Source organism: Triticum aestivum, chromosome 4D (genome assembly GCF_018294505.1).
Source record: "Triticum aestivum cultivar Chinese Spring chromosome 4D, IWGSC CS RefSeq v2.1, whole genome shotgun sequence".
NCBI lineage: Eukaryota > Viridiplantae > Streptophyta > Magnoliopsida > Poales > Poaceae > Triticum > Triticum aestivum.
In genome coordinates this window covers 212,415,268-212,433,629 of record NC_057805.1, presented here as the reverse complement: position 1 = coordinate 212,433,629, position 18,362 = coordinate 212,415,268, and the positions used below count along the sequence as shown (strand labels likewise).

Here is an 18,362-nt window from a genome sequence, read left to right as displayed (position 1 = left end):
TGGAGATCAATCTTGAAGGAGACAACAATATGAAGATGAGTAGGATTTGGGGAGTAGAGAACTGAGACCTTTGAGAAGCAGCGGCGGTTATCGACGTTCTATGGCTGGCTGCATCGATGCCCTCGATGCCGCCGTGGACAACTGTAGCGGAGGGATGGGCGTGAGGCCATGGCGGCGTGGCGTTGGGAGGAGCAGCCAGAGGGAGGAGATCGGGATCTACGAGATGGGGAAAGCGAAGAGAACGGGGAGTTTCAGGTGTGGCCGTGTGGCCCAATGTGTCGGCGCTCGTGCTAAAGAAATCTGAGGGAGCATGCGAGACGAACAAACCACGTACAAACTTAGAGAAATTCTTTATATGACACTGTTTTGAATTTTCTTTCCCTATTTAACACTGGAAAACTTTTTCTTCCCTATCTAACATCATATCTAAATTTTATGTCCTTTTATAACATTTCTGTCCATTTCGACCCTTAACGGTGTTAAATGGCACTTGAGACCTATTTACCCCTCATGGGGTATGTGCCCAGAATTTAACGTGATAGTTTAGATTCAGTATGCGATTCTATCTGGTTGGTGTTCGATGTGATTTTGCACCAAAGAAAAGTTAATCGAAGATTTTCCTTGAATGCAAAATGTACAGGAAAGGAAACACGCACTAGTACATGCATGCGCTAGCTCATCTTTGATTAGCATTGCACGTGCATGCATATTAGGTTGGTCACGTACTCTTACGTGATAGTATCGGCATGCATATAAGGGGTGGCTCATGGGTGCCGGCAACCATCCTACGTACAGCTTGAATTTTTTCACGCTAAATTATAAAATGAATTTTGAATTTAATTTTTTCCAATGTACGTCTAAATATATGTAGTTAACAGATAGTGTACGTGCAGTGCTTCTTGTTACAGTGGTCACACGGCCGTCCTCGCTATGGATGCTCGCGAGTTCGCTCCTTGCTGCTGCATAAGTGTTGTTTTCTTTTACCTCGCAAAAAAAAAACAACTTTGTTTTTGAGGGTTACCTTCACAAACTGAGGAATCGAACCTGCGATGTGGAGCAGGTAGGACGCGCACCCCTGCCCTATAGTGACCTGCCGGCTGCTGCCTCCAGCTCGCACGATCACAACTTACGAACGAATATTTCGCAAAAAAAGAAAAAGAATGAATAACACATAATGCATCTGTATACACGTGCACCTACCAAAACGAGTCAGCTGGATACACACGTACACGTTAAATTTTGGTCACTCACATACCACACAAAGGGCAAATAGATCTTTTTAGATGTCATGGTTAAAGCTCAATACGGAAGTGTCATAAAGGCCATAAAATTTAGATCTAATGTTAAATAAAGAAGAAAAAAAATCAGTGCCAAATAAGGTAACAAATTTTAAGACGGTGTTAAATAAGGAATTCTCACAAACTTATGACCGCAGGCTCCTCGCTTAGATGTATGACAAGATTAATTAATGTGATTGAACGAATTTATGGTAAGGTTAATTAATTTAGATTTGATCTTTAGAGATTGATCGTGATTGATTCTTTCACATAAATACATTACTAAATAACTTGCGTCAGCAAGGAAAGTTCTGATCCGTTCAGATTTTTTCGTTGTGTGAAAGGTGATGCAAAAATAAACCGGTGGGCTGGTGGGAGGGGGGGGGGGGCGAAAAAAGCAACGAAATAAAACGGACGAAAGTGATGGGACAAAAAAAACCGTGGATACTATTCACCAATTCAGACATTAGGAGTAGAGATGATGCACATCCACTTCCGAGACCCCCCACCCCCACCGATTCTCCTTCGCCTTCCACCGATTTTGCTCCCCCTTCCACCGGGGTTTTTTCTCTTCTACTGGTTTTCTCGTCTGCCCGTCATGCCCGTGAAATCCCAGTGTATCTCAAATGTAGTATGGTAATTGCGGTAATCAATCAATTCACATATGATAAGGCCATAAACTCATGATAATCTCATATATGGCAATTATGGTAATCAATCAACTCACTTATGGCAAGGTTATAATTTGCGAAAACCACATAATCAATCTCTGCCATAAACTCACTGAATCTCTTATGTATAAGCCCATAAATCCTGGTGTTATCCAGATGTGCTTCATACCTACAAAAAATCGTGAGTTTCAGTTTAAATTGTTTACGTTGAGCTATGGCTGTAGACATACACGACTGATGTGATACTCCCTCTTTTTCGGTTTACAAGGCTTATCTCAACTCTTTTGTTTTTCAAATTTAGAGTGCTCATCTCATCTCATTTTTAGTTTCCAATGCGGTGGCAAACATGCATGCACTGTAATTAATCTAAATTAATGCATGAGTTTAATTGGGGTAGTTTTGTAAAATACGAGATACAACCCGAAGGAGGGAGTATTATATATATATATCCTGGTTGCAACGTACGTCAAATAGTTAGTTTTTTTTAAAGGTTCTTCCAACCACCACCCACGAAGCGTGGGCAAGGCACTGACGCACATTTCTTCTCCATGACACGCGGGCCCGAAGCCGATCCAGCTTACGGCCGGATCCGCCCACAACGAAGCACGCAGGCAGCTTCGTCCCGTGTCCGTCGCGTCGCGCAACAAAACCAGCGGGAGGAGAAAAAACATTAGTAGAACGAACGAGGAGAGGCCTTGTTGATTGGAAATCGACCATCCAAATCCGAGCCCTAATCCTTCGCATTTCCTGGAGCGCTATCTTCATCTGTCCGCGTCGCGCGGGAGGTAGGATTCTTGCGCTGTCCGGGGGTTGACAGGGATCGGTGGCGGTTCTTGAATTGGATTCGCTTCGTTTTGGATTTGTTCAGATGATGGGGGCGGCGGACAAGGCCGAGCTAGGGTTCGAGGAGGAGGATGATATGGCGGCCGGCACGCCGCCGCCGGCCAGGAAGATGCAGTCGCTCGATTTCGAGCACATCGGCTCGCTCGCGGCGGTGGCGGAGTCGCTCTCGCCCCGGAGCAAGTGGCGGATGACGCTCAGGAGCATACGCATCGTCATCTTCCAGGCCAAGATCAATGTGCTCCTGCCCTTCGGGCCCCTCGCCATCACGCTTCACTACCTCTCCGGGAACCACGTAAGGAACATGCCCACAATGATCACCCATCTAAACTGAGTACTCTGCAGCATTCATCAGAGTTGATGCAGTATGATTTACTCTTTCTGCTTTGTTAGCTTCTTTCGTTTTTACTACTGTACTACTTTTGAATCTATAATAGGGGCGCATGCTTTCATTTTTTCTGCTGCATTCTTCGTCACGTTTACTTGCAACAGCAAGACTGACCTGATAATGCTTTCCATTTCTGGGATTGCTTCCTTCAAATGCTTCACAGCAAGGATGGGTTTTCCTTTTCAGCTTAGTTGGTATCACGCCCTTGGCCGAGAGATTGGGATATGCAACTGAGTAAGTGCCTAGTGGATTTTGTCTAATCTAGCTTCTTTATGTTATATAACTTACTGTATATTACAACGGATGAGTAGGGCGTTTTGGAGGACGGGCTCCATGGAGCCTGTTACTGAAAAAACAAATTCAAAATTCAAAATTTTCAGTTTCAAAAAATTATGTACAAAAATATACACGTATACAAAGATGTAATGTACTAAACAAAAGACAACAAAATCGTTGACTTTGAGAATGAATAGTGCATGTGCTAAACAGCCACATATTTGTTTTTTTGTGTAGCTCTCATTTTAACGTATTTCAACATGAAATTTTACACTCATGTACATTATGTCTCTGGGTATATGCATATTTTTCAGAATGTTTTGAAACATAAAAGTGTGATTTTGAATTTTTCAAAATTCCGCCCACATGGAGCTCGAGCTCCATTTAGCATTTTCAATAACAGATTCCTTGTCTTGTGCAGGCAACTTGCTTGCTACACTGGCCCAACAAGTATGTGTCTTCATTCCATATTATCTTAGCTTTCTAATTCAAATCTTGACTTCAGCAATCGGTAAAGACTCTTCCTTTTGAAACTGCAGTTGGGGGGCTTCTAAATGCTACTTTTGGAAATGCGACAGAGATGATTATCTCGATATATGCTCTCAAAAACGGAATGATTCGTGTCGTACAGCAGTCACTACTAGGCTCTATATTATCAAACATGCTGTTAGTTCTTGGGTGTGCTTTCTTTGCTGGTGGGCTTGCTCATCCTAATAGAGATCAGGTCTTCAATAAGGTAAGAATAAAAAGGTGGTTATTTCCATATTATCCACACATTTTATCTCTATTAACTTGCATTTTTCTATGTAGGCATCAGCTGTTGTGAACTCTGGGTTGTTGTTGATGGCTGTCTTGGGTCTAATGTTTCCAGCGGTGCTTCACTTTACACATTCTGAAGCGCACTATGGAAAATCCGAAGTTTCTCTTTCAAGGTTTAGTAGCTGCATAATGCTTGTGGCTTATGCTAGCTATCTTTTTTTTCAACTCAAGAGCCAGCGCAGTCTGTACAGCCCAATTGGCGAAGTAAGTAGTTGAAAGCTAATTTATGCAAACACTTTTCTTAGATGAGGGGAAATAGTTTATGCAAACACTGAAAACTGTAAAGCGAGATATGGATGCATAAGGTTTTACTCTGAGGGGCACATATCATTTTAATGCTGTGTCATAGTTATTATAGTCATCCATGTACAATTGTGTCATCTGCATTGGGTGGTGTAAGTAAGTGATCAAGCTGCACAGTATGCATGCAATATATGTCTAGGGGTTTTCGCGGGTCCTAACAGCGGTACTAGAGCTAGTACATCGAATTTGTAGTCGAGGGGACGTCACGTCAGGATATCAGTAGATCTAAAACACAAGTAAAGGGGGACAAATGATTTACCCAGATTTAGGGCCCCAAGGTGAAAGCCCTACTACCCAACTTGCTCTTTTCTTTATATATCGAGGATATCAGGCATTACAATGTCAGGGGTACCCCTCGAGTCATGGAAACTCAGCGAGTTGTGAGGATAGTACATGAGATTTTGGATTGCTTCATCATGTTCCTGCGAAGCTGACAAGTTGAACACTCCACTCACAGTTTCTTCTTCAGAGAGACGCTCCTGATTCTGCTCTACTTGTATACGTGTTCTCTCTTGAACGATCCTCTTCCCTATGATCTTGTGTATTGCCTTCTGGCAACATAAGTTTGCTTCACCCTTTGGTTGTCCAGACTGTTGCTGAAGTTCTAGGGTGGATACCCCGATCTGTCTCATGCATTGCAGTTGGTAGCGACCTCTTTCACCGTGAATCTCTCATGATTCTCCTCCTTGGGTGAATTCGTCGGGCGTTTGGGGTCGGAGGACTTGAATTATGACGCCTTCTCCTGTGCATTTGGACTTCCCTTGGTCGGGTCGGAAAAGAAGTAGGGGCGTTCTCGCTGAGTAAGCCCCGAGTCTTTCTCCCGTGACCCTTGGCTATTTGTCATTGCCCTGGATGATTCGTCGTCGGACAATGATGATGAAATGATGTCATAGATTTGATCTGATTTCGTGACAACCACATGGTCGGCACCAGTTGTTGAGAGATTTTCGCTGTGTCCTAACATCAGCACTAGAGCAAGTACGTGGACTTTGTAGTTGAGGGGACCTAACTTTTAGGATACAGTAGATCTAGAACACAAGTAAAGGGGACACCGTGATTTAACCAGGTTCAGCCCCCATGGTGGGTGAACGCCTTCCTTCCTTCCTTGCTCTTTTCTTTATATATCGAGGATATCGAGGATTACAACGTCGGGGGATGCCCGTCGAGTTATGATGAGATTTGGACGATAAGCGCCGAAATCGTTATGCATGGAGTAGTATGCTAAAACTAGTTAGAAAGGAGTGGACCCCCTTCTATGTGGCCCCTATTTATAGCTCTGACATTGTCGGCGTAAGTGAAATTACGTACGGCATGTCTCCCATCGCCGCTCAAATGGGCCCTGCAAAGCCCAAAGATAGCACCTCAACACATGGAGAAGCGCCGCTCCCTCAGGAGACCTGCCATCGAATGAAATTAAGGGAGTAGGAAAATACTGTATGGAACATAGGAAGAGGGCCAAACGCATTGTATACTGACACCGTATCCGACTCCTATCTCTGCACACCCCATCACACCGATATGGAGCCATCCATAACCAGTGCTATATAAGGGGTACCAGGGGCATCACAGAAGGGGACCGCTCCCTCACCCTAGTTTTAGCCTACACCATGTAGAAGATTCAGGAGCTTCAGGCCGGGATCTACACCATCATCAGAACTAGCCCAGACTGCCTGACTTGCCGAGGTCCTCCCCCTATTGTAACTCTCGATATTCTCCACATATATAAGGAAGAAGCAAGGCAGGAAGTATGGCTTTCACCCACAATTGGGGCCTGAACCCGGGTATATCATGTGTCTTCGTGTTCTGTGCTCAAGACCCTCTGATCTCCTGACGTGACATCCCATCGACTACAAATTCCACACTCACTCTATTACCGCTGTTAGGATCGATGTAAAATCCCTCAACAGGTATGGGTGACTCCATATCGATGCGTGGGGCGTATAGGAGTAGGAGTTGGACTGGTGTTAATTTACAACACGTATAGCCTTTCCTAAGTCATAGGGAGTTTCCTTTGATATGTTGTACTTTGATGGGAAGTCTCCTCCGTGGTCGGTGGCGGTCCTCCTTGGTGCGATATCCTATCTGTTGATTTAGTGGTGGCTGTTGACACGTGGTAATTCTACTTATCATCGACAATGCTAGCGACACTCCTTTTGCCTTTAAATATGTTTGCTCTGCACTAGTACATCACATACCTTTCTTTGAATATCCCTTCTGACTTATATATGTGTCACTTCACCACACTTTCCAAACAGTTCAGGCTCTTTTAATTAGTCATGTAATCATTTGCTGTTTTCTCAAAGTCACATGAGGCAAAAAGGAACAATTGCCCATCAAAACAAACCAGAGAAAATCTGGACTTAAATTTGTGCACAGTTCCTTCAAATCCTAATTTTCTTACTTGCCATAACAGGAAGAAGAAAGCACTGAGGATGAGGAGGATGAAAAGGAGATAGCACAGGGGGAAGCCATCTCCTGGCTTTTTGTATTGACTATTTGGATTTCAATTCTCTCTGGGTACCTGGTAGATGCCATACAGGTAACGAAATGTTTTACATCAGGATACAAATATAATCCCTATTTTACATCAATGCATTATCTCCTGCTCAAACTGTGCTTCTTTACTATGTTGTAACAGGGGGCCTCTGAATCATTAAACATGCCACTGGCCTTTATTAGTGTTATTCTGCTTCCTATCGTGGGGAATGCTGCTGAGCATGCAAGCGCCATTATGTTTGCCATGAAAAACAAACTTGTAAGTAGCCCCTGCTTTCTGCAACTCAATTGTGTGATTCTGTTCTCATCTTTAATCTCTTGCATGCCACAAGGACATTACATTGGGTGTCGCCATAGGGTCGTCAACACAGATATCTATGTTTGTGGTAAGTTCATTTACTCAACAAGATTCAACTGTCGTCCTGTACATTTTCAATATTTTTTTTGCAAGGTTAAACAATTGCAACCAACACCCATGTTGCATGATTTGCAGATTCCATTCTGTGTGGTAATTGGCTGGATGATGGGGGAAGAGATGGACTTGAACTTTCAATTGTTTGAGACAGCAACTCTTTTTATAACAGTACTTGTGGTGGCATTTATGCTACAGGTATGTTTGCAGAATGAGTCAGCATTTATAATCTATTCTGTAGTTTATACAGTTGCCACAATGTGCTCCTTTAAATTTGATCAAGTGCAACTCTAACACTTTAGTCTATGCTTTTTCCAGGAAGGCACGTCGAACTATTTTAAAGGCTTTATGCTCATATTATGCTATCTCATAGTTGCCGCAAGCTTTTTTGTGCACGTTGATCCCAAATCAAGTATGTATTTTTCTCACCTTTCAACCTCCATAATTATATCATCACTAATACTCTGAGTTTATCTGGTGCTTGAACATAAAGGCTTATTACTCCCTCTGTTCTAAAAGAATTGAAGTTTTAGGATTTTCCTAAGTCAAACTTTTTAAAGTTTGACCATGTCTATTAAAAAATCTAATGAAGTAATTTTGGTTTTGTAGATGTTGATATATTTTCATATAAACTTGGTCAAACTTAATGAAGTTTGACTTAGGACAATCTTAGAACTTCAATTATTTTGGACAAATAACCTGTTAATTGCTTAAAATTGTTCTGCATGTCTAACAAATGAAGTGACCAGTGTTTCTGTGCTTATATTCCTTGTCAATTTGAAGTTGATGTGTGCCATGCGTATTGTTATCTGGGGAATTCCTCATGGTAGGCGCAAGGCAGCAGGGGCAGGTTAGGCTGTGGCTAGACAAGGGCAGTTTGATGTCCTGAAGGATGCTTCTGTATTGGTAGTCTCCAGGTTCTGTTAAGGTAGTCTACTTTGAGTTATATTCCAATTAGAGTCGAGAGTATGGCAAAGTAGTACTAGTTCGTGTCCTAGACGCGGTTTCCTTGGCCTTGCAGGCTACTACGGGCAAGTTCATCAAGAACTTTGGTACCATCGCAGCCCCGCTCACAAAGCTTCTGAAGAAAGGAGGGATTACGTTGGTGCGAAGAAGTTCAGGCCATGATTGGTGCGCACAAGCGCCCCCTCAGTACACAGCCTCAGTCCTTGAGATGCTTGACTTTGGCACTCGCTTCATCGTCAAGTGTGATGCTTCCAGTTCTGGCTTCGGCCCCATTGTTCACCAGGGTGATCTGTTGGCTTTCTACAGCGGCCAACGTGACTCCAGGAGGCAGTCCACAGGCCCGGCTAGGAGCAAGGAGTTCATCTTGGCGTGCAAGCCAAGAAGCCCTCACGCATGAGGTCGGTTAGGAGCCCAGTAAACCCTAGCCCTCGTCCGTTTTTTTTTTTGAAACTTCGGCCTCTTTATTAGATCAAATAACCGTTACATCATCCACCAGCCACCTTACAATAGATGCCGGTGGTTCCTCAACCCACAAACCGGGTGGATTAAAAACCGCCAGCCTAGCTAGCTCATGAGAGACACAGTTTGCCTCTCTAGGGCAGTGAATGAAAGACACCGAAGTATAACCTACTGATAAAACATTGCAGTCTGCATAAATTGCCGCCGCTCCTGTTGCAGTGAAGCCACCCGAGTTCATTGTACTGATCACCTCCAAACAATCCGCCTCCACCACCAGCTTGTTTACTCCCATTTGTTGCGCTAGAAGGAGGCCATGCCTTAATGCATATGCTTCTGCTGATGCTGCATCCGACACATGCTCCAGTTTGTCATTGGAGGCTGCTAAGAACCCCCCTTTGTCATCCCTGAGCACTGCCCCAACTGCTCCATTCAGATTCTGTGCATAAAATGATGCATCAACGTTGAGCTTCACGAATCCCTCCCTTGGCTTGGTCCATCCTCCCTTCTTCACTCCCATCTCCTTCTTTCTTGCGTTCGTGTAGTTGGCAGCGAGAGCAGAAATCGACAACGCTGATCGGGCTGGCGGTTGTACTTCCTCTCCATGGACCTTTTGCCTTCTCTCCCACCACACATACCACACTCCCACAAGGATTAAGGTCTGCGCACTGACATCCGGAAGTAGACTTCCTCTCGGCGGTGCACATAAAATATAGTCCAGCACCGATGAACCAGCTCTATCCACCTCGCTTGCCTCCTCCACAAAGCCATCCAACTTTAGGCATCTCCATATCTCAGCCGCTCTTGGGCAAGTAAACAGCACATGCTTTATATCCTCGCATCCTCCTGCACACATTGGAACAGTTCGTGGGCATAGCTATATGATGATTCGCGAGGACTCGAAAGCATGGCAAAAACCCATGCAGCACTTTCCACGCATGTATCTTGACTTTACCCGGCAGTGAAGATTCCCACAATTTTGCCCATACTGGATATTGTTGTGACGGTTGGCCTTCCGTTCGCTCGAACCAGCGTCCGAACTGATGATCCCACTCAGCGTGATATGCCGACCTAACCGTGAATATGTTATTCTTTGTGAACCTCCACGCCACAAAATCATCCATCATTCCTGACGGCACCAGCGGAATAGCAAGGATTCTCTCCGCATCCACCTGCCAGAACGTATCCATAATAAGCTCGTGATCCCACACTCCTGTCGCCGGGTCGATCAGGTCAGATACCTTCGACAGCAGGTTTGCTCCTCTCGGGGTGACTTACACGTCCATCCGCGCTCGCTGCTATCCATGGGTCAGACCAAATATTAACTTGTGAGCCATCTCCTATCCTCCAAATGGCCCCTCTTTTGAAGGTATGAATACCAGCACATATACTCTGCCATGTGAAAGAACATCCACTCTTCATCTTCGCTTCCAGAAGTTTCCCGTCCGGGTAGTATTTCGATCTTAGGACCTGCGCACACAAAGAGTCCGGATTTTCCAACAATCTCCATACTTGCCTGGCAAGCAAAGCGAGATTGAAGCTATGCAGATCCCTAAATCCCATCCCCCCTTTGTTCTTCGGAATACAAAGTTTCCACCATGCCTCCCAATGTATCCTCTTATGGTTATCGTCTTCACCCCACCAGTATCTTGATATGGCATCCGTCATCCCTTTGCAAACTTTTTTCGGGATATTAAACACCGACATCGCGAATACTGGCATGGCTTGAGCAACAGCCTTAATGAGCACATCTTTCCCTCCTGTAGATAACAGCTTCTCTTTCCATCCGCTCAACAACTGATTGATCCGGTCAATGAGGTATTCAAAAGCTTCGCTCCTATCCGCCCCCACCATCGCCGGTAGACCCAAGTATCTATCATTCATAGCTTCCGTGAATATACGCAGATTCTGACATATTACTACTCTTTCTTCCACTGCCAAATTCGGGCTAAAGTAGATGCTGGACTTGGCATCACTTACCAACTGCCCCGAGCTCTCACAATAAGCATCCAAAATATCCCGTAGACATTCAGCATTAGCCCCATCGGCTCTCATCAGTATTAGGGAGTCGTCCGCAAAGAGTAAATGTGAAATTTGTGGTGCATCTCTACAGACTCTCACGCCTACTAGATTCCCATTGTTCTCTTCCCTTTGCAGCAAACTTGACAAGGCCTCATCACACAACAGAAATAAGTAAGGAGACAAGGGGTCTCCCTGCCTTAGCCCTCTCGATGGGTGGAACACGTCCGTATTTGTCCCGTTGAAGCAAACATTATATGAAACTGATGACACACAAGCCATTATCAACGAGACCCATCTGTTATCAAAACCCAACCTCTCCATCATTCTCTTCAGGAAGCACCATTCCACCCTGTCGTATGCCTTGTGCATATCTAATTTCACCGCACATAGGCCTGACTTGCCTTGTTTCCTCTTTATAGTGTTCATGCATTCATACGCAATAAGTATGTTATCCGTGATCAATCTCCCGGGGACAAAAGCGCTCTGCGCCGGGCTGATGATTTCCAGTAAGATTCCTTTCAACCGATTAGCTAGCATCTTAGAGATGATCTTGTAGGCCACATTACAAAGACTAATCGGTCTAAACTGCGTGATATTAGTCGGAGCTGCCACTTTCGGAATCAACACTATTGTGGTACTATTCCATCCTTCTGGGATCGTACCTGTGTTTATTGCTTCCAACACTTCCTTCACCAGATCCTCCTTAATCATGTTCCAAAACCTTTTGTAAAAGGCAGCATGTAATCCGTCCGGTCCAGGGGCCTTGAAATCTCCTATACTGAACAGTGCTCGACGGACATCCTCTTCAGTGAACGGAGCTAGAAGCGCTTCGTTCATTTGCACCGATACCTTAGGCACCACTTTTTGGATTACATCCTCATTTGGAATATTCACCTGCGAGGTAAACAAGTTAGTAAAATAATTTTGTACAATCTTCTCCATTTCTGCTTGCCCTTCCTGCACCACGCCATTCTCATCTTGTAAACTCTTGATAGTATTCTTCTTCCTCCTAGCTGAGGCATACATGTGAAATTTTTTTGTGTTTCGATCACCATGTTTTAACCAATTCGCTCGGCCTCTCTGCACCCACTCAATTTCCTCCTGTTCCAGCAAGTTCTCAATGACAAGAAGTATCTCCTTCTGCCTATCTATGGCTGCATCTGTAGCCGGACCCCTTCTCAAGTCCTCCAGCTCCGCCTTAAGGGCCGCCAACCTCTTTTGCGGTCTCTTCAACACTTCCCTATCCCACTGGTGCAGTTCCGTGTGTACGACATCGACTTTAGACTTGAAAGGACCAATGCCTAGCATCGCAGCCCGTTGCCACGCCGTTCGTACCACCTCCTCCACCGTTTCCTCCTTGAGCCATCTTGCTTCAAACCTTCTTTTAGTTCCCCTCGGTCTACTATGTTCCGCATAATATTCCGTATTCACCACTAAGGGTCGATGATCAGACTTCGTCATCTCCCCATTCAGCACTCCTACATGCGGGAAAAGGTTATTCCACCGCGAATTGCAAATCGCTCTATCTAGTCGCTCCTTGATCCGACCTCTGCTCCAAGTAAAACTATCTCCCGAGGCCCCCATATCATCTAGATCACAATCGGCCAGAGCATCTCTAAACCCTTGCATCTGTCGCTGCTCCCCCCTCCTTCTCATGAGCAAAAAGAATCTCATTAAAGTCTCCAAAAACCATCCAGGGAACATCCATAACTTGGTGCAGCGACCTAAGATAGTCCCATGATTTATGCTTATTCTCTCTTGCCGGTTCTCCGTAGAATCCTGTACATCTCCACTTCTTTCCATCATCAATAATGGCATCAATGAAATTACTCATCACATCAATTTTTGTAATATTCATCTCGCGTCTCCAAAACATCACTAGACCCCCCGCCCTACCATCACTCGGGTCGACCAGCCTCTCCAGGAACCCTAACTTTGTCATCAACTTCTCCGCCTCTGTGTCAGACAGATGTGCCTCTGACAGAAAAAGCACATCTGGTTTGTAGCACCTCTGGACCTCCCGAAGTGCTCGAACTGCCCGGGACTGACGCATCCCGCGGCAGTTCCACCCTAAGAGTATCATTAGGCCTGGCGGTCCCCCGAACCGGGGGCCGCCAATGTTGCCAAGTCCATAGAAACTGTACCATCCACCTCTACCCTGCGAGCTTGTGTCATCTTCCCCCTCCTCCCCTCCTTTTATGCTTGCTTCCTTCGATTCCAGCCGCTCTCCCCCTTTGCCATCAGTTAACAGAAGCTGCGTTCCTGCCCCCTGATCCTTCTCTTCAAACTCCAACCTTCTTTTAAATGACCCCACAGGTTGGGCATCACTAGGATATTTGACCGGGCTGCTAGCCGTGCTACGTAGATCCTCATCATACCTCTCTTTTGCAGTCTGGTTCCTCCAAGCTCCTCCACCTCGCCCTCCTCTTCCTCCTCGAGTATTCCATGTACCTCTCTCCTCCTGGCCTGTTTGCGCCCAATGTTCATCTCTTCTAAACTCCGGAGCAATCAATGAGATAGGGTAAATTATAGCACTTTCATCATGGACACCATTACCATGCTCCTTGGCGACATGACTAACCAGGCCACAAACACCACAAAATACTGGCATCTTCTCATACTCAAACTCAAAGTACACCTTCTTCTGCCTTAGTGTAAGGCTTGCGCATCTCATCAATGGTTTTCGCACGTCCAAAGTGACTCTCACTCGGATCCCTCCCCCTTGGCCCTTGACTGACCGCTCATCCACACGCACCACTTCCCCTGCCTTTCTCGCTAATTGCCTAGCAATACTCGCAGTTCTCATCTTCTTCAGCCCCATCACCCTCATCCAAACCTGGTAGGTATTGAGTTCAATCTCATTCACCTCCGATCACCCATCATACGGGACCAGCAATACTGGGCAGTTTCTGAATATCCACGGCCCTTCGTTCATCACCCTCTCCCAATCTCCTAAGCAACTCATCTGTATCGAAAACAGGTTATCCTCAATTGCCCTAAACTCCACTTCTTGCTCCAGGTTCCAAGCCGATCTCATGTTGCCATAGAAGGCACCATGACTGAACTTTTTGTTAGTATGGACCCTAGCCAACGCCATGAATTCAGCATCCTTCTCTAGCCCTTCCAGGTCTTCCTCTAATACCACGTCTTCTTCCTCCTCCCTGAGATTCATGTACTTAAGCTTCTCGTTCAACGAATCTTCCTGCGACACCCTGGGTCCATCCATCGAACCTTCCGACCCCAGATCTCCCTTCGCCCTCCTCTTCCCTCCCTCCTGCTCCACCGTCTTCCGCCCATTAACCCTAGATGTGGATGAGTCCGCACTTGCCATGATCTTCCCGCCTAGGGTTGTTGTCCCCCCTTGCTCTGCCCTTCTGGATCAAGAGAGCCCTGCCGGACTAGAAGCCCGATCGGGATCCGATCTAGTCTCGCCATGTTCCCGCGGTCTCCTCGGCCGTCGCCTAAGAGAAGGAAACCCTAAAGGGTACGTGACATATCTAGCCCTCGTCCGCTTTATAAGGCGAGGCTAGGGGTAGCTCATATCCATCTGTTCCATAGACATAGACAGTACTCTCGGTAGTCATATTCACCATTCTCTTGTAACCCCCTCGCACGAGGTGCTCCCACATCAATACAAAACAAAGCAGGACCTAGGGTATTACCTCACCATGATGGCCCGAACCTGGGTAAACCCTCCGTGCGAACTCGCCTCTGGTACTTCCGGCCACGCTCGCTACCCTACCGAGGGATCTGATGGTTTTCTGCACCATCATCTGCGCCTATCAAGTTGTTGACAACGACAGTACATGGAGTCTTTTAACTAAGGAACAGCGGTGCCTCACCCTCTCACTGGCACGTGGGGCCCGCGAGAGGCAGGAGGACTCGAGTGCTTGGTAGCCTGCTCGTGTCAAACGACCAATTGCCTGACAGCAGCCACCCAAGTGAAAGATAAGGCGTGTGACTAATTACGTCCAAGTTCATAGTATATATATATATATATATATATATATATATATATATATATATATATATATATATATATATATATATATGAAAGGCCACTGTGGTGCCCCCCCCCCCCCCACCAGGGGCGAATCTACTAAACATGCTTTAACAGGCTTGAGCCTGCCCTCCAATAGAGATAATTTCTTTTTAACTACCAACGATCAGGCCCAGCGCAGCAAATCGGCTGCTTCCCAGCCCATCTCAATGGCACAATTAGAGTTGAGCCTACCCACCATCTACTCCATAGATTCGCCACTACCCCCACCCTCCCCCCTGATGGTATATAAGGGGAGAGCCACGGCCAGGAGAAGGAAAAGTCTTTTAGACACAACAAATCATGGTAGAAGAGAGGAGAGAAGAGTAGGGGTGCCCGGGCCAGTACGCTCTGATCACTTAGCTATCCCCGAGCACTCCCCAATAGTGCGCGAGCACTTGTACCCTCTATATATCTACCATATAAACGGAACAAGGCAGGAGTAGGGTATTACGCATCATTGCGGCCTGAACCTGGGTAAAAAAGAATCATGTCTTGAGATGGTGATTTAGCTAGTTGTTTGTCTTAAGCATGTTTTAGCCCCTGGCCAAATCTTAAAAGGGGGTCACCTGACTCTGATATCATGAGATCACACTCCGACAGCTTTATATAGGGGGGACAGGGCTAGGGTTAAATGTACCCGGGTCGGTACAATCTAGCCTAATCATACGGGATTACACCAGATCTTGCGAGACGCATATTTTCGTACGCCAAGTCTTGATGTGTGCCCCGGTGTATGTCATGGGCCGAGCCATGGGATTGTGCCATCCCATGGCTAACGGGCCCACTCCTGCCTTTGCTGGTACACCCTGGGGGCATGGCATCATCAAGTAGTTTGCAGCTTCTGGTAAGGTTCTCTAGTTTGAGTAAGGTTCCAATTAGAGCCCAAAACATGTCAAAGTAGTACTAGTTCGGTGTCCTAAAGGGCCTCCCCGTGTAAGCTAGAGGCAATCAATAATCAATAAAGTCTAGTTTCTCTAATCCCTGTTCTCTATCTCTAATCCCCGCTACCTTCTGCTACTGGATAGCCCTCAGATCCAGGGGCTGTTCCACATATGGTTATGTACATTGCCGATCTTTTAACTCTTTAAGCGCTCTCAGAAATAATGCTATCTGTCACACCAACTCAATGAGAGTTTCTAATGCCATATGGTATGTACTTCATAAGACACGTGGCCAGAAGCAACCAACTTATTTTCAAATGTCTTGTTTGTACATTAAATGGTTCTACTGTTGCCGCATCCACTAACTATGTTCATTATTGGCCTAAAGCAGGTGACAACAAATGACAAGTTCCCAACAGAACTGTGAAGTGATAGGGAAGGCTACTATCAGAATTGCAGATTTAGCACCCGTGGATTCCTGAGTTTGAAGAACTTGCTGGTAGCAGCATCCCACATTAAGGCTTTAAGTTTCAGCTTGAAATCACAAGACGCTGATGCGGCTGTTTTAAGATAGCAACGACATCACCCTTCGAGAAACTTTAACTATATGGAATAGCGCACGAGGACCACTAGTCTGTATTTGCTGTAAGCTACACCTGGTTGCAGTTTTGATGATGTTGTTACAGTTTGCCAAGGAACTGACTACACTCTGCAGTCCAAGGGACACTGGTAGTTATGTAATTGTTCTATCACGGGATATAATATCGAATGGATTTGTTATGTCACGACGGTCTTTGCCACAATGCTTAGCTCTTTCTGTTATACAGACCAATTCACTTCTAAGTATATACTGAGACAAAGGAAAACAACGTGATCAGACTATAATTGAAGAGGTCAGTTGATGCTGGCTGATCAGGTCTCTACTCTGACTAGAGGATACATTCCGTCTCAACAAGGCTATGTTTGGTTGCTAGGGTGAGAAATTCCAGGGTAAAAACAGCACGGGAGTAATTTTCTTCACAACTTGAAATCCACGGGCATCACCGAGCAAGCGAGACCCATCTTCAACGTCGGATTAACCGTTTCTGCTCCGGTGCTCCGCCCTGCAGCACCCTGGAATGAACGCTCGGCGTGTGAAACACAAGGACGGTTGAAATCTGTCAAAAACGATTTATGAAGAAGGGGCAGGATTGTCTTTTTTATGCCCGCGTAGAGCGCGCGTAGAGACCGTAGAGCATGCGTAGAGCCCTGTACAAGCCCGCACCGGCCTGATTACTTTTATATGCTGGGGGTATACATGTATTGTATGTGGGCGTTTCATTTTCCTATGTCACGTGCGGCGGTCGTGGGCTAGCCACGCCACACACGAAAAATTTGAAAAACGTCCCATCCTATAAGGGGGGGGGGGGGGGGGGACCACCACTGCCCGCACCGCCCCCACCATTTCCCCCCAAATCGCCTCACTCCCTCCCTCCTTGCCGCATCGTCTCCCCCTCGTCTCCATCGCCTCGCCACCGCACGTACTCGCTCAACCCCACCGCCTCCCTCTCTCTGATGGGTTCTCTCAGGCTTCGATGGAGCAAGGTCGTGGCGCTGCCGCCGCTGTGCACGGAGTTGTGGTCGAGGCCGCGAACACCGTGGCAGATGCCGTCCAAGAAGTGGCCGTCGTCGGCGGTGCGGGCGATGCTGCACCCGCAGTCGCTGGATCGGTCGCTGCGACGGCGGATCTGGTGGAGCAGGGGGTGGTGGGCTCCGACTCTGTCGTGCAGGACCTGGTGGTGACGGGGTCTGGCGGGGCGCACTGGATGTAGGTGCGGAGGCGAGCGACAAGCAGGTGGTGGATGTGGTAATGCTTCTCGTTCCCCTCCTTTCATAGTTGTAGTTGATAAGCAGAAGATTTAGTAGATAGGCTTTTTTATAGTAGATTTGTGATTGAATGGGGCACCCCTTCTGCCTGTTAGGGTTTTTTTATTGAATGGGGAACCCCATTTGAGAGTTAGGGTTTTTTGTAGTTGATTCGTGCTTAAATGCTAGAGAGATCATAATGAGAGTTAGGTTTTTTATATTAGAATCTGGATTGCTGCATGTGCTCAGATTTTGTTCTGTGTTGTATATGTTGTTAGATTTGTTGTGCATATTCCCTCAGTGGGCCACGACAGGGGCTGAGCAGCCACCCGGTGTATCTATTAAAGTTGATATTGTACAAATTAGGTTAAAATCTTACTTCCTTCATTTAAAGTCGATCAATTAATTTTTGAAATGAACACAGTACGTTTAACTAGTGCACAATTTCAAAATAGTTAGGAGCTTCACTTCATTATCCATAAACTAAAATTGTAGGTAGGTTTATTTTTAATCTGTAGGATTCCTGTACTTATAAAGTGAACCATAAGTAGGTTTGCTAGAAATTCAACTATGCCAGATGACCAACTCATATTAAATTGCTGTTGCATAACTCCATGCATGAATGTCATATGAAATAGTTTCGCACCTAACACCAAAAATTGCACAAA

At 45.9% G+C, this 18,362-nt stretch overlaps 1 protein-coding gene across 2 annotated transcripts; it reads left to right on the top strand.

Moving 5' to 3' along the window:
- Positions 1–2,443: 2,443 nt before the first annotated feature.
- LOC123097302 (vacuolar cation/proton exchanger 2) lies at positions 2,444–16,634 on the top strand. 2 transcript variants are annotated; one of them, XM_044519004.1, is made up of 12 exons: positions 2,444–2,733; positions 2,817–3,083; positions 3,340–3,410; positions 3,874–3,902; positions 3,992–4,188; positions 4,263–4,475; positions 6,988–7,113; positions 7,213–7,329; positions 7,403–7,456; positions 7,564–7,680; positions 7,801–7,894; positions 16,238–16,634. In XM_044519004.1, the coding sequence occupies exons 2-12, from the start codon at positions 2,817–2,819 to the stop codon at positions 16,252–16,254; spliced, it is 1,302 nt and encodes a 433-aa protein (XP_044374939.1). In that variant the 5' UTR covers positions 2,444–2,733; the 3' UTR covers positions 16,255–16,634. The 2 variants fall into 2 exon arrangements, with proteins under 2 accessions (XP_044374939.1, XP_044374940.1); XM_044519005.1 differs by having other exon boundaries at positions 2,538–2,733; positions 16,241–16,634.
- The last annotated feature ends 1,728 nt before the right edge of the window (positions 16,635–18,362 follow it).